General features: G+C 38.4%; 1 protein-coding gene across 1 annotated transcript in view; it reads left to right on the forward strand.

Moving 5' to 3' along the window:
- LOC150108410 (endosome/lysosome-associated apoptosis and autophagy regulator family member 2-like) overlaps window positions 1-26,213 on the forward strand; it is a 477,226-nt gene that overhangs the window by 107,411 nt on the left and 343,602 nt on the right. The window contains exon 6 of the mRNA XM_090390460.1: window positions 15,895-16,009. Within this exon, the coding sequence (XP_090246586.1) occupies window positions 15,895-16,009 (115 nt within the window). The remainder of the gene's footprint in view (window positions 1-15,894; window positions 16,010-26,213) is intronic.

Consider the following 26,213-nt stretch of genomic DNA (forward strand, 5'->3'; position numbering starts at 1 on the left):
AGGGATAACTACCTCAGACAGTATGTAACAGAGGGCACATTAAAATTAAGGGTCTTGGATTTGGTCATCTCATCAGAGGATGTAATTATAAATGAGGTGTCAAATCATCCACCAATTGGTGAAAGTGACCATGAGGTGATTACCTGAGTGGTTGCCAGCATTGCAAGGACCCCTGTGAAAAAAGGGTATATGTGGAACTACAAGGGGGGGGGGTGATTATGAAGAGCTCAGGAGACAGCTTGTGGGTGTAGCATGGAATGAGGAGTTAGCTGGAAAAGAGGTCAATGCAGCTTGGGGGATTTTCAAAAACTATTTAGTAGATGCAATGTCTAAATGTATTCCAAGGGTGAGAAGGTTAAATAAGGTAGGTGTGAGATGGATGAATAAAGAGATTAAGCATGCAATACAGAGAAAAGGGGCATTGTGGAGGCAGCATAAGAGAAGTGGAAGTAACCAATTTCATGAGGTCTACAAAGACCAGGCAAAGAGGGTGACTTGGTTGGTGAGAGTAGCTAAAGAGAGGTATGAACAGCAGTTAGCTAATGAAGCCAAAAAGAATCCTAGGGAGTTCTTTCGATATGTATCCAGAGAAAGAAAGAATGATTATGGAAGGATAACATTGATTGGAGAAAATTGTATAAAGACAGCTGTTGCAGAATGGGTGGTGGAGATACTTAATGAGCAGTTCATAAAGATCTTTTCAATCTTGTGAATGTGACTTCATGTAGAGATTGATAGCAGTTGATGATGGGGAGGAGAGACTGACTGTAATTGGGCAAGAGGTGTTTGGGGAGTTGAGTAAACTAGATGTAAATAAGGCTGTGGGACTTGATAATATATCACCGTGTATTCTGAAGGAATGTGCCATAGAGTTGACACCTGCCTTGACATATTTTTTTAATACAAGTCTTGCACTTGGTCAAGTTCCTAAAGAGTGGAAGAGGTCAAGATTGTGCCACTTCATAAAGGAGGGTGATCGAACTCAAGCATCGAACTATAGGCCTATCTCTGTGTCAGGTGTAGTGGTTAAGTTGTTGGAGAAGCTTGTGAGAACTAGGATCCAGAGTTGGGTTGACAACAATGGTATAATCTTTGATGGACAGCATGGATTTGCTAAAGGGAGGTCATGTTGTCGTAATCTACTTACTTATTACAATAAAGTGACTGCTTCCTTGGACAGAGGAGAAGGACACACAGTAACTTGGATTTTTCAAAGGCTTTTGATAGAGTACCTCATGATAAGTTGACAGTCAAACAAGAGCAGATGTGGTTGGATATTAGATTTGTGCATTGGATTGGAGACTGGCTATCTGATATGTATCAACAAGTTCTGTATGTAGGGGGGGGTGCGATATCCAGGAAAAGGAAAGTCACCAGTGGAGTCCCTCAGGGGTCTGTTTTAGGGCCATTACTATTTAACTTGTATATTAATGATATTGGCGAAGATTTGGATGGAGATATTCAGTTGGTTGCAGATGATGCAAAGTTGGGATGAACCATAAAGAGTAGTGAAGATGTTGTGGCCTTGCCAGAAGACTTGTGAAGGGGATGTGAGTTCGATGTTGCAAAATGTAAGGTTTTAAAATTTGGAAAACAAAGATGGGATGCAGAATTTATGCTTGGTTAGAATATATTGTTGGAGGTAGAGGAAATAAGAGATCTGGGGGTGATAGTGGATAATGATCCAAAATATAGGGGACACATCGCCAAAATTGTGAAGACAACACAAAGACTTCTGGGAATGATGCCGAGGACACTGACGTGTAGAAGTAGGGAAATTCTTGTTCCGTTGTATAAGGCTTTGATTAGGCCACACATGTACTATTGTGCACAGATTTGGTCACCGGGTTTTCAGAAGGATGAAAAGATGTTGGAAAGGGTCTAAATGTGACTGAGTAAGGTAGTTTCTGACCTCTGGAATGTTGAATATGAGGAAAGATTGAGAAGATGTAATTTGCAGAGTCTGGTGGAGAGAAGGAAGAGGGGAGATATGATAGAGACAAGTTGGTAAGGGGTTGTTATAAGATCAATGGTGGAGAAGTTCTACATAGAATAATGGGAGATCAGGGGAGACCCAGAGGTCATCCCTGGAAACTGTATAAAGAGGGTGTGAGTAGGGGAATGAGAGGCAGGTTGTTTTCGTGCAGAGTTGTGAATAATTGGAATGCCTTGCCTTGCCTTAGAGTGTGGTGTCTGCAAGGAGTTTGAGTGTGTTTAATACATGGTATGATGAGCTGTGTGTGTGTGTGTGTGTGTGTGTGTGATAAAAGGACCTCCCAGATGAGTCTATGACTCTATGAGGTCTTGGGAAATAATAATAATAATTGTGATGTGGAGATATTGGAGAGGGACCAGAGGCAAAGTTACTAAGACAATGAAATTGCAGAGTGTGGTGGATAGGAGGAAAAGAGGTGATATGATATAGACATTTAAGTTAGTGAGAGGATTTTATCAGATTAATCCAGAGGGGATTATAAAAAGAGTAGAATGTGAGAGAGGAAGAACCAGAATTCATTCCTGGAAGTTATGTAAAAGTGTAGTGAAGAGGGGTGTGAGGAGTAGATTTTTTTATATGGAGAATTGTCAGTGAATGGAACGCATTTACAGAGGGTGTTGTTAATGTAAGGGGGTGTTAAGGATTTTAAGATTCTATATGATAAGTATGTTGTCAGTTGAATGAACCTCCCACGATGAATCTGTTGACTCCATGGAGGGTGTAATAATAATATCCTAGGAGACAAACCCCTATCCCTTGTTTCTAATGCTCCTGGCATATATTTATATAAAGTCATAATTTACTTTTTTTTTTTTCTGGTATATTTACATATTTTATATATTGTTGTCTGCATGGCTCAGTTGGGCAACTTTCTCTTTCCAATCTTCAAGCCCTACACACCCAAAAAATTCAAATTCAATATTTACAGGCCCACTCCATCAGATTCATAACACTAATTATTGATTGATATCATTATCATGTTTGCATTTCTTAGCTGAACCTACATAAAAATATCGCAAATAGGAAATGGTTGACAACCTTTGGAGAAAGAAAAACATTATGAAATATGCTACTTGGAACATTAAAAGCATAGAACATCAACAAGAGATCAAAAGTAAGAGGCAAAGAAAAAAATCAAAATCGGGGTATTGGAGAGACAGGAGTCTTGGCAGTGGAAACAGTAGTAGTAGTAGTGTGAGAAATGAAGAGAGAATGGGAATTCTCTCTTCATTTCTCATTTCAGAGCAGTATATGGAGACTACATAATTAGAGGACTAGTTGCTGAGAGAGAGTCCATAAGATCTGCTATCCAGGTGGGAAAATGAGTAGCATAATTAAGGCATTGGACATTAGGAAGAAACAAGCAAGAATTAGTCATGATTATAGGGATGAATGATGTAAGTGGACATAAGAAGGATGTGAGGACAAATATCAGGAGACTATTGAGAAGCGTGACAGATTACAGTGTAGTAGGAAAGGTTGTCAGTGTGTTACCGAGGTATGCGTTGCGACAGAGAGCCAAAATCATGAATGGTATGCTAGCAGAGCTATGTGAGGAGAAGGGAGTGAAGTTTGTGGATGTATTTCACTCTTCCCTCATGTGTTTGAAGGAAGAGTGAAATTATACAGGTGTAATGGATTGCATTTAAGTAGCTTTGGAGTGAGTATACTTGAGAAAGTGTTACTGGTTGAAAGCACAGTGTGTGTGATGTGTGCAAGAGATCAGAAGAAGGAGATGAAGGGAAAAATCAGAAGAGTGTTACTTGAAGAGAAAGAAGTGCTTGTCAGTGGAAACAGTAGTAGTGTGAGAGATGAAGAGAGAACAAGAATACAAGATTAACGGTGTGGGGGGGGGGGAGCTCAGGTGGATAGGAAGAGTGGATGTTGACAGTGGCAGTGAATGTTGGTATGAAGATGGAGTATATTGCAATGTGGGTATGGAAGTTGAGACTGAGCAGATATAGGTGATAAGTGGTGATAAAGGTGATTGTGCAGGTGTAGTGGGAAAATCACAACCAACAATTGGCTTGGATAGGACTGGTTATAGACCTAAAAATGAACGACTGTTTGTTTACAAATGTCAGAGGTATCAGAAATAAGAGAGATAAAATGGTTTCCCTGATTGAGTTTATTCATCCCAAAATCATTGGAATAAATGAAACATGGTTGAATGAAGATGATATTCTAACAGGAATAGACACGGAAAGATATAGTATTTTTTGCGAGGATAGAAAGGGCAAGAAGAGTGGGGGGGGGATTACTGCTGATGTTAACAGGTGAATTATGTCCACATAAGATAGACATAAAAGAGGGAAATAGTGGCAGTTGTTATGAGGCAGTGCGGTGTAACATGGAGGTTGACAGGAAGACATGTTTAGTTGGATGTTACTATAGGCCTGAGAATGTAAAGGGTGGTGATGAAAAAATGTATAAACAACTTGGATTTGTGAACAAAGGAAGAGTAATTATTATGGGTAATTTTAATTATGGTGGTATAGATTGAAATGCAGAAGCCTTTGGGAATAAGGAAAAAGAATTTGTTGAGTTCTTGAAAAATAACTCAACAAAAATCTCGGGCAGCACGTTAAGGAGGGCATGCGAGGATTAGGAGTTTTAGATCTGATCATTTCATCAGAGAATGTAATTGTGCAATCAGTTTTACACTTTCTTTCAGTTGGTAAATGTGATCATAAAGTGATCACTTGGGTTGTGGCTAGCCATATAGAGACTTCTGTGAGGAAAGGATATATGTGTAATTATAAGACTGGTGATTATGACAAGCTTAGGAGACAGCTTGGAGCAATAACATTGAACGACGAGTTGAGCAGTAAGGAAATTAATATTGTATGGGAACTGACAAAGAAATACATAACAACATCAATTCTTCTTCTTCTTCTTTCACTATGCCTTATCCCATGTTAAACGGGGTCGGCGCACCGATCTTTAACTTTCCTCTTCCAAGTTCTCCAGTCCAGGGCGTCCTTCAGATTCCACCCTTTCTCCCTAAGATTCTCTGTCACTTTATCCCTCCACCTGAGCTTGGGCCTGCCTCTTTTCCTCCTTCCCTCCAACTCCATATACTCCACTCGTTTACCAACATACTCCTCACCCTTCCTCTCTACATGTCCAAACCACCTCAGCCTACTTTCTTGTATCTTCTTGCCAATTGGTCCCACCTTAGCCGTCCCTCTGATGTAGTCATTCCTTATCCTGTCCTTCTTTGTCACACCACTCATCCATCTCAACATCCGCATCTCTGCTACCTCCATCTTCCTCTCCTGTGCCTTGGTTATAGGCCACATCTCCGCACCATGGAGCATCGCCAGCCTCGCCACCATCTTATACAGCTTTCCTTTCCTCTTAGAACTCACTCTCTTGTCGCACAGGACCCCGCTCATCTTTCTCCAATTCATCCAACCGCATGTTATTCAGTGCTGTATTTCCTCATCCAAGTCACCATTCCTCTCGATAACCGACCCAAGGTACTTGAATTTCTTCCCTGAAATTAGCCTTTCACCCTGGAGTCGTATGGCCATTATCCTCGTCACTCCCCGTTGACATATATTCAGTCTTCACCCGTTTAATTCTCATGCCTCTCTCCTCCAATGCCTTTCTCCACTCTTCCAGGGTATTTTCAAGCTTCTCTCGGGATGATTCGCATAGAACAATGTCGTGGGCAAACAGCATGCTCCATGGTGCCTCCTTCTTGACATCCTCCACTAGTACATCCATGACCAAGTCAAAGAGGTAGGGGCTCAGAGCTGACCCTTGGTGTAGCCCTACAACAATGGGGAACCCTTCTGTCATGCCGACACTAGACCTGACCTGAGTTTCTGTTCCTTCATACATCTCCTTCACCAACCTCACGTACTTCTCCGACACTCCCTTCTTCCTCATACAACTCCATACCTCCTGCCTGGCCACTCTGTCATATGCCTTTTCCAGGTCTATAAACATCATGTGCAGATCCACTTGTATCTCTCTATATTTCTCCATCAATCGCCTTAGCGCAAATATCGCATCCGTTGTCCCTCTTCCTGGCATAAATCCAAACTGCTCCTCACCAATTTTCGTTTCCTGCCATATCCTTCCTTCAATTACTCTTTCCCATATCTTCAATGTGTGTGACATCAGCTTGATCCCTCTATAGTTGCCACAGTCTTGAACATCTCTTCCTTTGCAGATTGGGACGAGAGTACTTTTCCTCCATTCCTCTAGTATCTTTTCCTGTTGGGCTATTTTCCTCATCAGATCCCATAACATATCCATGCCCTCACTGCCCAAACTTTTCCACACTTCCCCAGGTATCTGGTCTGCCCCCACAACCTTTCCATTCTTCATTTTTCTTAGTACCCAATCCACTTCCTCTCTACTTATGTCTTGCACCGGTCTCTCGTTTGCTTCTCCATCCTCACATCTCTCTCTCTCTCTCGGATTCTCCTCATTTTGTAGTTTACAGAAATATTCTTTCCATCTTCCTCTGATTTTGTCCTCCTCTTGTAATACTACTCCTGAGGCATCCTTTATCTGCTTGGCTGATGTTATGTCTTTCGAGGCCTTATCTCTGGCTTTCGCTATTCTCAACAACTGGGCTTCACCACCGTTTCTCTCCAGTTCTTCATAAACCTCATCAACTGCCCTCGCTTTCGCCCTTGCCATAGCTCTCTTTGCATTTTTCTTCAGTAATCTATATGCCTCCTTGTCGGCTCTAGTTCCAGTCATGTCCCATTTTTTCTTTGCCTCTTTCTTTTCCTTGATTTCCAACTGCACCTCTTCATTTCACCACCATGCCTCGTTATCCTCAGGCGGTCCCATTCCTGATGTTATACCAAGCACCTCTTCTCCAATTTTTCTAATATTCCGACTATTAACGTCCCACTATTCTTCCACATCCTCTGGTATCTTCATTTCTTTCAATACCGTTTCTTTAAACTTATTCCTTGGGCCTTCCTCTTCAAATTTCCACCACTTTATAATCCTCTGTATCCACCACTTCCGTCTATTCTTCTTTTCCCCTTTTATATCACAGTCTACCACAACCAACCTGTGCTGTGCTGCTACACTTTCTCCATTAATCACTTTACAGTTTTTCACCTCTTTCAGATGTTTCCTACGGCACATAATATAGTCAATCTGATTCATTCTATCCCCGCTCGTATAGGTTATCGGATGCCCAACTCCCTTCTTGAACCACTTGTTAGCTATAGCCAGATCGAAGGCCACAGCATATTCTATGATTCTTTTACCTTCTTCATTTCTTTCACCACTACTCCAACCCCATTGTACCCTTTCTTCACCGCTTTGTCACCTTCCTACATGCCCATTCAGATCTGCTCCGACGATCACTCTCTCACCATCAGGGATTCCCATTACTACTTGGTCAAGTTCTCTCCAGAATGTCTCTTTCTCCTCCTCATCACAACCTACTTGTGGGTCGTAGCCACACACTATAGCAGCCACACTTCCTCCCATCTCAAGCTTAACGCTCATAATCCAATCGTTCTTCTGGCACACCTCGCAGACTCTACCCTTCAGCTCCTTATCGATGATAATTCCAACTCCATTTCTTCCCTTCTCATTCACACCGCTATAAAACAGTTTATATCCCTCCGCCAGCTCCTTTGCTTTATTGCCCTTCCACCTTGTCTCCTGCACACACACAAGATCTTCAGCTTCTTTCTTCTCATCATGTCCACTATCTCCCTACTCTTCTCATTCATCATACCCACATTCAGCGATCCAATTCTTACTTTACACACACTCTCTCTTTCTGTTGGACTTGCTTCTTTAGCCGAACCCGTCCTTGGTTCAGTAGCCCTAGCCAACTTCTCACAGTCCTCGGGTGACAGAACTGCACGTCGCTTACGGGGGACGCCCTAGCTGTGGTCCTTTCTCTGTTATCCAACATTTCATCGTTAGTTTTGGCATGTTTTTTTTATGGCCGGATGCCCTTCCTGACGCCAACCCTCCCCATTTATCCAGGCTTGGGACCAGCACTTGGAAGACTAATTTGCCCTCCCCAGTGGCTGGGTTAACAACATAACAACATCAGTATGTGAATGTATTCTGAATGCCAAAACACTGAATAAAGTAGGTATAAAATGGATTAATGTGGAGCTTTAGCATGAAATCTGGAAAAAGAAAGTACTTTTGCAGGAAGTACAAGATGGATAATGGTAATAATCAGTCACAAGAAGAGTATAAAGAACAAGCTAGGAGAATGATTCAGTTAGTAAAGAAAACAAAAGTGCAATATGAGCAGAAATTGGGGAATCAGACCAAGAAAAACCCTAGAGTGTTTTAAATATCTAGCAAATAGAAGGAAGAATGATCATGATAAGATTATGTTAATGGATGAAAGCAGTAGAATGGTAACTACTGCAGAAGAAATTGTTCAGATATTCAGTGACCAATTTATAAATGTGTTTCATCCTGATCATGGTGGAATCATGAGGAACTTAAGTATAGAGGACACAGGAGATGCATTAATTGTGAGTGAGCAATAGGTATTTGAGGAAATAAATAAACTTGATGTCAATAAGGCAATAGGATTTGATGACATATTACCACACATCTTAAGGGAATGTTCCAGGGAATTGGCAGTAGCATTGACATGCCTGTTTGTTAAGAGTTTTGCAATAGCACAGGTTCTAAGGGAGTGGAAGTAGTGTAAAATTCACCTTTATGCAGTGGAAGAGGTGTTCCACTGCATAAAGGTGGTGATAAGGTTGAAGCTTCAAATTATAGCCCAATCTGTATATCTGAAGTTGTAGTGAAGGTTCTGGAGAGATTGGTGAGAAGTAAGAACAGAAATGGGTTAATATCAGCAGTATTCTTTGTGGTTATCAGCATGGGTTTGTTAGAGGGATATCATGTTTCACTAACTTACTTATGTGCTATAAAAAGGTGACAAATACCTTTAACAAGAGAGATGCATATACAGTGGTATACTTGGATTTTGCAAAAGCTTTTGATAGTCTGCCACACAATAAGCTGGTAAATAAATTGAAGCAGATTGGATTAGATAACAGACTTCTCAGTTGGATCAGTGACTGCCTGTCAGACAGTTATCACAAAGTTGTATATGGGGTGCGATATCCGAAAAGAGAAAGGTCACGAGTGGTGTTCCCCCAGGGATTAGTTTTGGGGCCATTGTTGTTCAGTTTGTATGTAAATGATATTGGAATGGTTTTAACTAGTGATATGCAGCTGTTTGCAGATGATGCAAAACTGGGGAGAGCAGTACAGAATCAAGCAGATGTTATGGCCTTACAAGAGGACTTGAATAGATTGCATGAATGAGCAGATAAGTGGAACTGTCAGTTCAATTTTGCAAAGTGTAAGATTTTAAGATTTGGTAAGCAATGATGGGATGTGAAATATACACTTGGTGAGGAAACTTTAATGGAGTAGAGGAGATGAGAGATCTAAGAGTGATGGTGGACAAGGACTTGAAATTCAGTGGCTGCATTGCACAAGTTGTGAAGTTGTCACATCAAATAATGGCAGTGATGCAGAGGACCCTGACATGCAGAAATAGAGATGTTATGATCCTATTGTATGAGACCGTGATCAGGATTCATATGGATTATTCTGCATAGATTTGGTCACCAGATTTTCTTGTTGCTAAGGGTCCAGAGAAGATTCACAAAGATGGTCAGTGGTCTTTAGAATGTGGAGTTCGAGGACAGATTGAGAGGATGTAAGTTGCAAAGCCTCTTGAATAGGAGAAAGAGGGGTGATATGATTGAGACATGTAAGCTAGTCAGGGATTGTTATCAGGTTGACATGGAAAAGATTTTTCATAGAATGGGGCTAGAACAAGAGGCAGTCACTGAAACTGTATAAGGAGTGTGTGATAAGAGAAGTGAGGAGTAGATTCTTTGCATGGATAGTGAATTGGATCCATAAATCAATTAAATCAGAAATAACTAATTATACATACCGGAATGAAAGAATATTAGAATTGCAATTAAAATTAAATAAAACAAATTTAACTGTTGTTGGAATGTTTGCACCTGAAAAAGAAAAAGAAGAAAAAAGGATGACTTTTACAAACAGTTATTATATAAATATTAATATATATAGTTGGAGATCTTAATGCCAGAATAGAAATGAAAAAAAAAAAACTAATAATAGTATAGAAAAATTTGTAGAACCAACAGTAAACCAAAATGAAAAAATTACTCATCGATTATATAATAATTTAAAAGTAATGAGTACATTCTACAAACATAAAAATATACATAAATGGTGTGCATGAGAACAAAAATCAGTAATAGACTAATTTATAGCAAATAAAAAGGCAGCAAACCAAAGTAAGAGCACAGTACTTTGAAAGAAAGCCATTATGGGAACTGAGGTAAATGAAATGGAAGTGCACAGCATATTACAGAACCTTAATGTGAATACAACTGTGGTATTGGATGGTATATCAGCTCTTGACCATATTGTTTAACTAAGTCTCTGTGTTAGTCCCAAGGGGATGGAAAGAAGGAGAAAATAGTTCCATTGCATAAAGGGGGCTCCAAGCCTGATATAGCAAATTACAGACCAATCAGCATATCAGGAGTTGTCGTCAAAGTATTGGAGAAGTTGGTCAAGAGCAAAATACAGGAATGGATAGATGAAAATGGGATACTGTATGGGGGGAGGAGCATGGTTTTGTGCAGGGTAGGTCATGAATCAGTAACTTGCTCACGTTTTATAATACAGTGACAGCTGAGTTGCATAAAGTAGTTTACATCCAGTAGTTTACAGTGAAACTACTGGATTTTCCAACAATCTTTGATAGGATACCACATGGAATTCTAATCAGCAAACTGCAGCACATGGGGATGGATATGGAATTGATGAGATAAATAGGAGGATGGTTGATAAAGAGAGAGAGTTTATTCAGTGTAGAGCGAGAGAGAGAGAGAGAGAGAGAGAGAGTTTATCCAGGAGTAGAGTCCAAAAGAAAGCCTGTGACTAGTGGCATAGGGAGCTGTTTAATTGTTTGCTGAAGATGCAAAGTTGGGTAGAACAATAGTTAATACACATGATGTCAAAATTTTGTAGAATGATTTGGATAGATTGGCAGACTGGGCAAAGGAGAATGGATGTCAGTTTAATGTAGCAGAGTGTAAGGTTATGCAATTTGGGATGAAAAGATTACCGCCTGTATACCACATTGGTGGAACTATACTCAAGGAAATTGACAAAGCCAGAGACTTGGGAGTGTTAGTGCATAATGAGTTCAAGTTTAGGGGACACATAGCAAAAGTGCCTAAAGCAGCTCATCAGATCACTTTGGTTACTGAAGAGTATTTTGATGAGCAGAGACAAGCAGGTTATTGTTACTCTTTATCGGGCCTTGATAAGACCCCATCTTGACAACTGTCTGGAGATCTGGATGCCAGGGTTTCTTGGTAATGGGGAGGAGGTAGAGAGGATCCAGAGGCGAGTGACCAAGATAGTGACAGGTCTATGGAATGAACCTTATGAGAACAGGTTGAAGATTTGTGGGTTACAGAAACTGGTTGACAGGTGGAAAAGGGGGTGATATGATTGAGACATATACAAATTACTGAAGAGTTTTTATAAGAGTAATACCCAGAAAAATTTTCTGAACAGGTCTGGTGGTGGAAAAACTAGGGTTCATCCTTGGAAACTGAGCAAGAGTGTAAATAGCAAGGTCTTAAAACTAAGTTTTTTGCTTAGAGAGTAGCGAATGAGTGGAATAAGTTGTCAGAGTATGTTGTGGGTTCCATGACTGTGAATAAGTTCAAAGCCAAGTATAATAGATACTGTGCAAATGCTGAATAGTTCTTGACATGATGTTTATGGCTTCCCTTGATGAGTCTAAAGACTCCTTGGAGTTGCCCATAATAATAATAAAAAGAACCTACTCCTCACTCTTCCTCTCACACCCTCCTCATACAGTTTCTAGCGATGGTCTCTTGTTCTACCCCCACCCCTATTCTATGAATTATATAATATAATAGCATGAAAGAATTAAAGGACAACCTAAGTAAAATAAAAAAATGATAAATTAGCAGGATAAGATGGGATAAACTCTGAACTGTATAAATTTGCTGGAAAAAAATTTCATCAGAGATTATAAATTTTTAAATAAAATATATACAAATGGACAAATACCAATAGAATGGAATACAAGTATAGTAATATTATATTTAAAAAAGGGGATAAAACAAAATCTGCTAATTACAGAGATATTAGTTTATTGAATACATGCTACAAAATATATAGTAGAATACTTAATGAAAAATTTTAAATATATGGTGAAAAAATATTAGAAATGTCAAAATGGATTTAGAAAAGGATGCTCTACAATGGATGCAGCTTTTTGTTTAAAACCACTTATAAAGAAAATAAGAGAATTTAATTTAAAAACTCATTTTTTGTTTATAGATTATGAAATAGCATTTGACAAAATAAAAATATATATACTGTTTGATATATTACGAAGAATAAATATACATAATATTTTACTACATGCAATATTGAATACATTCAAAGATAATGAAATAAAAATAAATAAATAAATGTCTAAAAAACAATCTATGAGATGCCCTCTGTTTCCAACACTTTTTAATATTTATATTAATGAAATATTAATACAGTGGAACACTTTAAATAATGAAGTATAGAAATTTCCTGGAATAACAAAATAAATATGCTATTATTTGCAGATGATCAGTTAATAATATCATATAAAGAAGACAATTTACAAAGAGCAATATATAATTTAAACATTATAGCAGAACAGTTGGAATGAAAATATCCATAGATAAAACTAAAATAATGGCATTAGGTGGACAAACTCCAAAGTAAAATAGTTATTAATAATAAAATAATAGAACAGATAAATCTTTCAATTATCTTGGATGTGAAATATCATATGAAAGAGAAAAAAGACAAAAGTAAAAACTTCAAAATTTTTGCAGATTATAGGCCTGATAAATAGAACACTCAATCCAAATATTGTACAAAAAGAAACATGCTGTTTCTTTTTGTACAATATTTTATTTAATTGAAACATGCACTGCTAAAATATACAATACTTTAGCAGTGCCTACATTATTATATATGGCAGATATACGCCTACATTATATGGCAGCAAAATTTGGGTAATAAACAAACAAGATAAACAAAGAATAGAAACAAGTGAAATGAGATTCATGAGAACTGCAAAATACACATTATTAGACAAAAAAGGAACAAAGATATTTTAAAAGAACCAAAAACAAAATCACAGAAGAGAAACTTAAAAAATACAAACAAAAATGGATAGAACATGTAAACCGAGTGGTCAACACCCGATATCATAAACAAATAATAAAATTTAAAGCAATTGGAAAGAGAAGGCTAGGTAAATCTCAAAAGAGGATATTAAATAGATAATGAGACTGGAACAGACCAATATGATCTATATCCGTAATTAACATTATGATGATGAACCTACACATATTCCTGCCGTTCTTCACATGATCATCTAATTTTGCTGACTCTCCAAATTAGGTCTCGCTGAAATAAATAACTTCTCCAAACTCCTGATGCCAAATCCATTCAAGTGTAGGCCATTCCATATATAAAAGTCTTTTCTACAATCAAACTCACTCCACACATCCAATAACTCACTTCCTTTTCTTCTATATAGCCTTCATATCTGACTGACATAGAATGTTAAGTGAACACAAGCAAAAATGTCACTATTGAAAGTGTGTGTGTAGGGGGGGGGGTCTAAAAATGTTCCATTAAATTTGCCATATGCCTTCTTTGTTGGTTCAATGTATGGTCTATCTCCAACTCACAGATCTTGAATCACACTCCACAGGCTTTGAATTCTGTTGTGGCATGGATGTCTGTGAATGTCTTTATATAAATGACTTTCATCATCCATTCTGAGAGAGAACCACACTCTGCTTATTGGAGATCTGAAATAACTTGAAAAAGTTTCATGTTGATCTCTAGTGTACAGCTCTGGATGATGTAAGCCAGGTCTGTCCAAAACACAGCCCACGGGCCACATGCGTCCCACGGTGCAATTCTGTGCAGCCCGTCTGTGGGTTTTGATTTTCACAAGCGAAAAAAAAAAATTATCACTATTCGATAATCTCAATGTTGGTTATTTTATTTGGTGAATAAAATAACCAACCCCATGTGTTTTTCAAACATTAGATGTGTCAAAGTAGAGTTCTTACAGTGTTTTGTTCTAACGTGCATGTTCCAGGTGCTCACGGAGAATGAGAGCACATGATTAGCACGCTATTAGTGTTGTTAATTTTTTTCAGCTATCGAGGTTGTGTCACTGCTACTCATTAAATTACTAGATACACATTGGGTGCAGCCCTTGGATAAATATATTTTTTTTTAAATGCGGCCCTCGGATTACCTAAGGTTGGACAACCCTGATATAAGCAATAGAATGTCATGTTATTAATATATGTCAGATTGCAACTTTTTTGTGGTCTAGATTTTTTTTTTTTATTATTTTTATTATTATTTTTTTAAGTATGACATGTAGTCATAAATGAAGAAGTTGAGAATTTATTACATATACCTATGAAGTAGATCTAGCTGGTTATGGAAAGTTTGACTTTTCCACTCTGATTTGCTTTCATTGCTTAACTATTCCATGGTTGCTGTTTAAGGTGAGTTGAAATTATGAATTATATGAAATAATGGATTCACTGCCAAGATGTGATATATCTGATTCATATCAAATCATACAAAATGTTCACTAACTTATATCAGTGAAAATATTAGATGACATGAACTATTATTATGTGACACTTCTAAGGAGTCCAATGACTCATCATGGAAAGGCACTCCATTCTGTGTAACTCACCCTGCACACCCCACAATCCTCCATTTATATACCACTATCTTTATACTGATTGCTAACCATTCATCTCCATACAGTGCTATCTACTACCCACTAATTATATTTAGGCATACAGGCATACTAGCCAGAATAAATTTAATGTTTATTCTGGCTAGTATGCCTGTATGTGAGATGAAAAGCCCAAATTTCCAGGAGAAAAAAAAAAAAAAAAAAAAAAGCCCTGCTATCTCTATATAAGATTGGCTAACTCACCTTCAGCTGAAAAAAAAATCCATATAAAGATTCCTCTCATCACAATGACAATCAAACTCGTGTCTTTTTCATTTGAAGGATGCAATGTTCTGTTGTTCTTCCAGTGGCATTATCATGGCACTGTCAGTATCGAAATATCTTAATGTTGAAAAGATATTTCCTATGGGGTAGACAAGGATATCATCTTGTCTACCCTGTAGCAATGCTTTTTTTTTTCTTTCTTACAATATGTATTCTCTTCATAGTTTTTTTTTATATATATTTTACTAGTATTTTAAATTATTTTTCATTCTGTAGCTGTTGTGACTAAAGGAATGTAGCAGAACTCATCTTACATTAAAAAATACGGGAACACAAACTGAGTCTGTTGAAGTTCTCAGTTGAATGAATATTTGAATCTATATTTTTCTTAATTTATTCTTATCTCTCAAATAAAAGTTAGAGGCTGAAGAACAGCTATGGAGTACTTTTGTTACATGTGGCATTTAAGGGCAATATACTTTCATTGATTTGGGTGTGAAATAGAACACCAATATAAAGCTAGCTATTTTATGTGTTTCATAAGATATAATATATATATATATATTGTTAAACTTATTAATATATCAGTGAATTTTGGACATCGTAAAATGTTCACAAGCACAGGTTTCTGTGTTTATTAAATGAATTATGGCTGCAATTTATTAGCCCATACAGTGTTCATAAGTATGAATTGTTCTAATCGTGAAAGTTTGTAAGTAGAGGTTCACTTGTATATCGAAATTCTGAAATTGTGCTTATCTCTATTATATTTTAGATTCCACTACGGACAGGACTGAATGTTCTTTATTGGAAAACTGTAGGTCTGACAATTACTGATTCCTCTAGTAGAAAACCTCATCCTGTTCGAATTAGAGATATTTATATAAGTGGTAAGTCAATAAAGTATACTAATTGGAATTGATTAGATACATTAATCTAAGAGGTAATGCAGGAGAGAGCAAAATAGATGAGATGAAAATGTTTGTGAATGGAGAGGAGAGTATTCTGAGAGATGAGAAAGAGACAGTCAGAATGCAAGATGGATAGGGAAGAACTGGCAGATGAGGGGGGGGGGGGAGAAGCAGCTGAACTGGAGACATAGTGTAAGGAGATTTGATTCTCTATATAGTAATGAATGTGTATGTGGTGGTGGTGGGATGGTTAGCATAAGAATGGCCTTGGATGAATGTGAGATAGTGGAGTCTGGAGAGATATATGAGGTAAAGAGTTAAAAAAGATGAGTGGGCAAGAGCAGTTTTGAAGAAGTTACAGATGAGATTTGGCATTAGCAGGACTAATTGTAAACCAAACAATGAATTACTTTGCTTATTTTTATGAATGCTTAGAGTGTTAGAAATAAAGGAGATTAAGTTGTTTGCACTGATTGGATTTATTCACTAGGTCCATCGAGGGGGGAGGTCCCCCCCTGAGAAATACAAAGTCTATCATATCACTCCTTAAACTCATTGACCATTCTCGCTCTCACCACTCCATCAGGCAATGTATTCCATGGTTCAACCACCCTCCATGCAAAGAAACCACTCCTCACCCTCTTGCTCACAGTTTCCTTTCGTAACTTCCACCAGGAATGGCCTCTTGTCATCACTCCTTCCCGCTGTTCAACCAAGCGAAAGAACTCCCCAGTGTCAACCCCTGTAACCACCTCTCAACAGTTTAAAAGTCTCAATCATATCACCTCTCCTTCTTCTATCCACCAAACTCTGCAGTCTGCAGTCCACATTCCCTCAGCCGATCCTCATAACTAACATGGTACAGTCCTGAAACCATCTTTGTTATCCACCTTTGTACCCTTTCCACAGTTAATTTATCCCCTTCAAATCCTGGGGACCAAATCTGAGAACAATAGTCTGAGTGTGGTCTGATCAGAGACTTATACAACAGAATGATAACCCTTTTATCTCTGAAGGTCAGTGTCCTTCTCATTATTGCAGCAATCCTCTGTGTTACCTTCACAACCTTTGCAATATGTCCCCTAAATTTCAGGTTTCTATCATTCATCAACCCCAGATCGCTTGTCTCCCCTACTTCCTCCAGTATAACTCCTCCCATAGAGTATGCAGCATCCCATCGATGTTTCCCAAACCTCAAGACCTTACATTTTGCTGCATTAAACCGACATTCATTTGCCCATCTATCTAGCTTATTCAAATCCTCTTGTAGGACTGCCACATCTGCACTATTACTAATAATCCTTCCCAGCTTCGCATTATCTGAAACAACTGAATATCCTCTTGCAATCCACTGACAATGTCATTGATATAAAGGTTAAACAATATAGGTCCCAGTATTGAGCCCTGTGGGACCTCACTGCCTCCTTGAAACTATCCCACCATACACAATGATACCTATCGGACAGCCAATCCTGAATCCAGTTGTCCAATCTGACATCCAGACCCATGTACTCAGTATTTGAAACACACTCTCCTCCTCCTGTACCTCTAAGCCTCGAACCTGCCCTATCCCTGTAGTATTAAAACGGACTCCTCCAGGATGAAATACTCCAATAAAGTGTTCATTGAACAATTCCACTATATCCTCTGCATCAGTCGCTCTATTCCTTTTTATCCCGCAATATCATTCTTCCACAGTCATTTCTCCTCTTACTGGCCACGTAGCTAAAAAATTCTCTAGGATTTTCTTTGGATCTTAGCGCCAATCTTCTCTCATATTCCAGTTTCGCCTTCCTTACCAAACTAGTCACTCTTCTGTCCTGTGTCTTATATTCTTCATGCATCTGCTCTTCACCTGTCTCCTTATATCTCTTCCAATAACAGAGGGGATAATGAACATCCTTGTCTCACACCAGATTTAACATTAAACCATCTTCCTGTACTTCGTTCAATTCTAATTGCTGATTTACAACTCAAATAAAGACTAAGAATTGCTCGATATAATGTCCCATTTAAACCATATAACTGTAGTGTACTGAATAGCTTCTCTCTTGGCACCTTGTCATATGCCTTTTCTAGATCGACTAAACTTAAATACAGATCTTTGTTATATTCCTATGCTTTCTCAACTATTTGTCGTAAAGTGAAGATCTGATCCTGACAGCCTCTATTTGGCCTGAATCCAGCTTGTTCTTCACCAAGATTTTCTTCCACAATTCTTCTCAACTGTTTCTCAAGCATACCATAGATCTTGTCAGGAACACTCAGTAGAGAAATACTTCTGTAATTCTCGCATTCAGTTTTATTTCCTTTTGTATATATGGGTACTATTAGAGCTCTACTCCAATCATCAGGAATTTGTTCCTCTGTCCAACCTTTCAAAAGTATACAATGCAGCCACTGTAAAACTTTTATACCACTATACTTTGGACGTCCTTCATGTGGATCATCTTCATGTCTGGTACGGTGATGCTTAAACTCAGCAGCCCATTTCTTAATTGTCAAAAATGAAGGAGAAGAGTGCCCATAAACTTTTATGAACTTTGAATGAATTTGTTTTGCCGTTAAACCTTCTTTTACAAAGAATTTTATAACTGCACAATACTCATTTTTATCCATTTCAAGGGATACAGACAACACTTTTGCTTCAGGCAGCTGTATAAAACAAACTGCTTGATAGAATGACTTACAATTTCACATGGATGCTTATGACAGATGTACCAACTTAAAAAAAAAAATCTTGCTGATAGTGTTGCCATCTATGGTCAAGGCCAAGAACTTTTCAGAACAATCTTGTATATTGCTTTCTACACTGCATTGGTACTTTCCCAGTACAGAGGCTTAAATAAACAGGTTGCTCAGAGAAGCTGATAACTCTCTTGCACATTCTCATAATACCCAGCTGATATGCCATATAACCCAATGGCTGTGTTCATATTGAGGTTCTGCGATATTTTATGCACCTCCATTTGTTCAACCTTTGTTCTCTCATCAGTCAATGTCACATCTAGCATTGCAATATAACCACTTAGGTGGTACACTCATGCAAAATTACCACTCAGTAACTCAATATTTGGTTTGCTTTTGTTACCTCTTCCCCTTCACCACTTTTTAAAGTCATTCTTCCATAATCATTCTTCCTTTTACTTGCAGCATAGCAAAAGAACTCTTGAATTCCACCTTTAGTTTTCTCTCATAATTAGCTTTGGCCTTTCTTATCATACAGGTCACCCTTCTCACCTATGCTGATCTTCGTTTTTCTTTATACTCCTTCCACAACTATGTTATATGCTTCTCCTACTTAATGATGCTATTAATCCATCTAACTCCTACCTGATTTATCCTTCTGACTCTGGGTATACAGTTTGATATTCCTTGATTCAAATGCCCCTTGACCATCTCCCATGCACCACCACTACCATCTCTTCCCTCCAAATTCTTATGACATGGTACTGGTGAAAGCTAACTCTTCAGCTTGTCATAATCACCTGCTTTTGTAATTCCACATATATCCCTTTTAACGGAAATTCTTCATGTTTGACAATCTCCTAGGTCAAGACTCATGATCACTTATGAGGCAGAATAGTCAAACTCGCTACTGTTAAGTTCGCCTATACTGTGACCAGATCCCGCATTTTCGAAACTCATCTCTCATCCATTATTATTATCCTAAGACCCCTCCCCCCCATGTAGTTAACGACTCGTCTAGGAGGTCCCTTTGTTATGCACAGCTCATCATACCGTGCCTTAAACACATTCGTATTCTTTACTGACACCACACTCTCCTTATACAGCCTCCAGGGGGTTACCTCTGATCTGCCACCATTTTATGAAAAAATCTCTTCAACATTGATCCTATAATAACCCCTTACCAACTTGTACTTCTCTATCATATCATCCCACCTCCTCCTATCACTAGACTGTAAATTGCACCTTCTCAACCTCTCCACATATTCAACATTCCAGAGATCAGAACCTACCTTTGTCTATTGCCTCTAGACATTTTCCAACATCTCCTCATCCTTTTGAAATCCAGATGACCAAATCTGTGCACAGTAGTTCATATGTGGCCTAATCAAGGCATTATATGATAGAACAAGGATCTAATTACTTCCAGAAGTCAGTGTCCTCTGTATCATTCCCAGAATTCATTGTGTTGTCCTCACAATTTTGGAAATGTGTCCTCTAAATTTTAAATCCTTATTAACCATCACCATAAGATCTCTTATTTCTTCCACCTTTAACAACATATCCCCACCAAATGTAAATTCTACATCCCATGTTTGTTTCCCAAATTTTAAAACCTTACGTTTTTCAACATTGAAACTGGCATCCCCAACTTCCGTGCCCATTCGCTCAATCTACTCAAGTCTTCTTGTAAGGCCAGACCATCTGCTCTACTCCTCATAGATCACCCAACTTTGTGTCATCTGCAAACAACTCAATATCCCTATCAAAATCTTCCAAAATATCATTAACATACATGTTAAATAGCAATAGCCCTAAATCAGACTATAAACTTCCAACCTAAATCAGACTACTGAGGTGCACTACTAGTGACTTTCCTCTTCTGGGATATTGCTCCCCCATGCACAAGTCAATGATACTTATCCGATTGCTAATCTCCAATCCGGTGCACTAGTCTAATATCCAACCCCATCTGTTCTAGCTTGACTATCAACTTTGCAAAGTCTAAATATACTACTGTGTATCCATCTCCTTTGTCCAATGAGGCCATAACCTTTTGTAATAAGTAAGTAGATTACTAAAACATGCTGTCCATCATAGATAATTCCACTGTTGTCAACCCAATTCTGGATCCTGGTTCTCACCATCCTCTCCAATCCTTTAACCATGACAACTGACACACGGATATGCCTATAATTTGATGCTTGAGTTCTGTCACCTCCCTTATGAAGTGGCACAATCTTGCCTTCCTTCCACTCCTTTGGAACTTGACCCAGTGCAAGACTCATATTAAGTAACTTGTGAAGTTGTTTAATATGAATCAAGGCCAACAACTCCCTGGCATATTCCTTCAAAATACATGGTGATATATTATGAAGTCCCACAGTCTTATTAACATGAAATTTTGCAGAGTAAATAAATTGATTATTACCACTCCTCTTATGTTGCCTTCATAATGCCTTTTTCTCTTTATCGCATGCTTAATCTTTTTATTCATCCATTTTACACCTGCCTTATTTAACCTTCTGACCCTTGGAATACATTTAGACATTGCTTCTACTAGATAGTTCTTGTATATAATCCAAGCAGGATTGGTCCCCTTTCCACCCAGCTCTTCATTTCATGCTAAACCTGCAAGCTGTCTGCTGACCTTTTTCATAATTACCAGCTTTCCACAGTTACCTCACAGAGAACCCTCATACTACTGGAAACCCCTAGGTAATCACTTCATGGTAACTCTCACCAACTGCAGGGTGATTTGACACCTCATTTATAATAACATCCTCTGATAAAATGATCAAATCCAAGCTCCTCAATCTTCATGTGCCCTCTGTTACATACTACCTGAAGCTGTTGCCCCTCGAAAACTTGAGAAACTCATTTTCTTTACTTCCAGTTGCTATCTCATTATCCTGTTCTATATTGCCATGATTGAAATAGCCCATAATGTGAGCACCCTTTTCTTATTTGTTTGGCTAATTTGCTTGTACATTTCCTGGTCACTACTCTCCACATTACCAGGTCTATTTCAACATCCACGTAAGTATTTTATTCTATTCACTTTTATCTTACACCATATGGCCTCAAAACCACTGGCACTATTTCCCTCTTTCATCTCTACCTTGCTTGGACATAACTCTTTCTCTATCATTAATAGCACCCCCCCTCCCCTTTTCCCCGTTTTTTATCATTACGAACCACACCGTATCCTTCCATCTCTTTTCCTTTCAGGATGGCATCCTCATCCAACCATGTTTCACTTATTCCAACAATTTTTGGGTAAACAGATTCAATTAATGCAACCATTTCATTTGCCTTGTTTCTTAAACTTTTAGCATTTGTATACAAACATAACAGTTTATTCCTGGATCTGTAACAAGTTTCACTGATACTACTTATTAAATGTGACTTCCTCCATAATTATTATTATTATTACCCTAAGACCCCATATGCCTGGGGAAGGAGTGTCCTGGGTTCAATTCCCGTCGCCGACGTGAGAAGCTTAAGGATCTTCCTCAGCCATAGCCAAGTTAGGTCTTGGCTATGGCTGAGCGTGGACAGCAGGGTTTTTTCTGCCAATTTATCTGGGGTTTTTCATCCCACAAGCAGGCAAACCGTCTCTGTGAACACACAGGGATACAGCCAAGAATACTTACAGGCATAGGGGTGACCATCCTATCCTTTTACTTCGGTTACGAAATCCAAGCATGCTTGGAAGGTTGTGGGGGCCTTAAAGGCCTGTTAAAGCCATTGGGAAAGGATAGGAAGACACCCCCCCCCCCATGGAGTCAAACACTCATCTAAGAGTCCTTTTGTCATATCATCATACCGTGCCCTAAACACACTCAAATTCTCTGCAGACATCACTCTCTCTCTCAGGCAAAGCATTGGAATGATTCACAACTCTGCATGCAAGAAACCTGCTTCTCACTCTCCAGATCAATGTTGAAGAGGTTTTATAGAAAATGATGGGAGATCAAGGTAGAACCAGTGGTCATCCCTCCATATACAGCTTCCAGAGATGACTTCTGGTTCTTCCCTGATCTCCCACCGTTTTCTGTAACACCTCTTTAACACTGATTCTATAACAACCCCTTACTAACTTGTAGTTCTCTATCATATTACCTCTCTTCCTCCTATCCACTAGACTCTGTAAATTACAGCTTGTCACCCTTCCCTCATGTTCGGCATTCTAGAGACCAGAAACAACCTTAATCAGCTGCTTTTGTACCTATTCCAACATCTCTTCTTCCTTTTGAAAAACCAGGTAACCAAACCTATGCAAAGTAGTTCATATGTAGCCTAATTAGAGCATTATACAATGGAACATGAATCTCATTACTTCTAGAAGTCCTCTGTATCATTCCCAGAATTTGTGGTGTTGTCCTCACAATTTTGGCAATGTGTCCTCTAAATTTTAGATCCTTATCCACTATCACCCCAGTATCTCTTATTTTCTACACCTTGAACAAGATATCCCCACCAAGCATAAATTTGTCATCCCATCTTTGTTTCCCAAATTTTAACTCGAGCCATTTCTTTTTCTCTTTATTCATCTTAGAACTCTCTTTGAATCCAACTGTTTTCATTTCATCCCAGGTCATCCCCTTCCCTTTTTTGTCTACACATGCATTTGCAACCTCTTGGAGCATCAACCTTTCTCACGCTGTGTTCCCCTTTCCACTCTGAGCCTTGCCGTTTCTCTGTTTGTCTTGCACACTAGTTCTCTCATTCTATATGCTCATGCTACCCACTTTTTCATTCATAACCACCACTTCAAAGATCCTTCCTTACTTTCCTGCTCTTTCACATTGCTTCTTATGTGATCAGATTCATTTTCTGCACTAATTTATCTACCTTCTAGCAGTGGTCTTTCAAAATGACAAACACCAAAATCATTCAAATACAGTCCATCACTCTTACACAGTTCAGTTCATCCTTCAAACTCATTCCACACATTAATAAACTACACTCCTTTCTCCTCACACATTTCCACTAACATATTATTTCCGATCTTTGCTCTCTCTCTCTCTCTCTCCACCTTTCATCACTGTTATACCTAGGCAACACACTAACTTACTTTCCTCTCACACTATTATGTTTTATCCTTCTCAAAACCTCTTTATATACAATCTTACATGTTCCTTGTTCCCAGTAAAGTCATTTGTCCCTATTACCACTACCAACTCTTTTGCTTGCTTACTCCTCATATCCAACACCTCAATCACTCTATTCATTTTACCTCCAGAAAAACAAAACTCCAAAACTAACCCCTGCGGCACACCGCTAGTTACCTTTCTTTTTTTCAGGATACTGCACAGCACCCATATAACTTTCTGATACCTATCTGACAGCCAGTCACTGATCCAACTCAGAAATCTGTTATCCGATCCCATCTGTTTCGATTTATTTAAAAGCTTATCGTGTGGCAATCTATCAAAGGCCTTTCAAAATGTAAGTATACCACTGTATATGCATCTCCCCTGTCCAAGGTATTTGTCACTTTTCATAGTACATAAGTAAGTTAGTGAAACATGATCTCCCCTTAACAAACCCATGCTGATAACCACAGAGAATACTGCTGTTATCAACCCATTTCTGTATCCTACTTCTCACCAATCTCTCCAGGACCATCACAACAACTCCAGATATACAGACTGGCCTATAATTTGAAGCTACAGCTTTATCACCACCTTTCTGCAGTGGAACAATTTTATCCTCTTTCCACTCCCTTAGAACTTGTGCTGTTGCAAGACTCTTATTAAACAGGAAATTTCCCTTAAGATGCGTGGTGATATGTCATCAAATCCTATTGCCTTATTGACATCAAGTTTATTTCCTTAAATACCTCTTGCTCACTCACAATTAAGCCATCCTCTCCTATGTCTTCTACACTTAAGTTCCTCATGATTCCACCCTGATCAGGATGAAAATACCCTTATAAATTGATCACTGAATACTTCAACACTGTCTTCTGCATCAGTTACTATTCGACCACTTTCATCCTTTAACTTCATCTTACCATGATCATTCTTCTTTCTACTTGCCACATATCTAAAAAACTCTGTAGGTTTTATTTTGCCTGATCAGCCAATTTTTAGTCATACTGTACTTTTGTTTTCCTTACTAACTGAGTCACTCTCCTGTCTTGTTCTTTTTACTCTTTATGTGACTGTTACCATTATTCATCTTGTTCTTCCTCCTCCAAAGTACCTTCTTTTTCCATATTTCATGTTTAAGCTCCACATTTATCCATTTTACACCCTTATTCAACCTTTTGGTCTTCAGAATATAGTCGTACATTGATGCTGTTATGTATTTCTTTGTCAGTTCCCATGCGGCATTTATTTCATTACCACTCAACTCCTCATTCCAGGTTTAGCTCTAAGTTGTCTCCTAAGCTTGTAATATTCACCAGCCTTATAATTCCACATATATCCTTTCCTCACAAAAGTCTGCATATGACTAGCCACGACACAGGTGATTACTTCATGATCACCTTCACTAACTAGAGGAAAATGTGAAGCCCCCCCCCCCCCTCTAACAATTACATCCTGTGATGAAATTATGAAATCTAGAACTCTTGATCCTCGTGTGCCCTTCTTTACAGCTGCTTGAGTTATCTCTCAAGAACTCAAGAAATTGATTTTCCTTATTCCCAGATGCTATCTCTTCGTTCCAATTTATACCACCATAATTAAAATCACCCATAATAATTACCCTTCCTTTGTTCACTAATCTAAGTTGTTTCTACATTTCTTCATCACCACCTTCCACATTCCTAGGCCTATAGCAACATCCAACTAAATTCGCCTTCCTCTCAACCACCACATTATACCACACTGCCTCATAACTATTACCACTATTTCCCCCTTTGCTCATTTCATTTTACATTTTCAATAACTGATTCATTAAATCTTTCATTCTGATAATTTCACTTTCAGGAAACTGAACCCATCTGTTCATGGTAATTTTTTTATTTACTCATCCTCATTTGTTTCAGAGGTGGCTAGATATATGCTTTTTATTTGATTGCATTCTTCCCATTCCCCAGTACAGTTTAATTTCCCTGAATTTGCACTTCCAACCTTTCACTGAGCAACATTCTCTGTAAACATCTAACTCTAAAACCATTCAAAATTCAAATGCAGTCTGTTAGGCATATGCATGTTCATACTGTCCATCTAACTCACTCCATTAATCTGTAAACTGCACAGTCCTCCTGCACAATTTTCTCATTGACTCATTAGCATCCATGGCCCTTCTCAATTCACTCCTTCCATACTGTGGCAGCAGACTCAGAATATTTACTTTTCCACTTTTCATTTTTACCTCTTTCATCATATCCTCTCTCAAAGCTTATTTCTCACCTTTTAAATTCATTTGTGCTTGCCATTGCAATCAACTATTTCACTTCTTCCCTTCTGCAAACTAATAGCTTCATTGATATTCTTGATCTTTGCACCTGGGAAACATGTTATTGTGACTTTCTCGT

This window comes from Typopeltis vanoorti, chromosome 3, assembly GCF_054136105.1.
Source record: "Typopeltis vanoorti isolate ZY-2024b chromosome 3, IOZ_Tvanoo_1.0, whole genome shotgun sequence".
NCBI classification, from domain to species: Eukaryota; Metazoa; Arthropoda; class Arachnida; order Uropygi; family Thelyphonidae; genus Typopeltis; species Typopeltis vanoorti.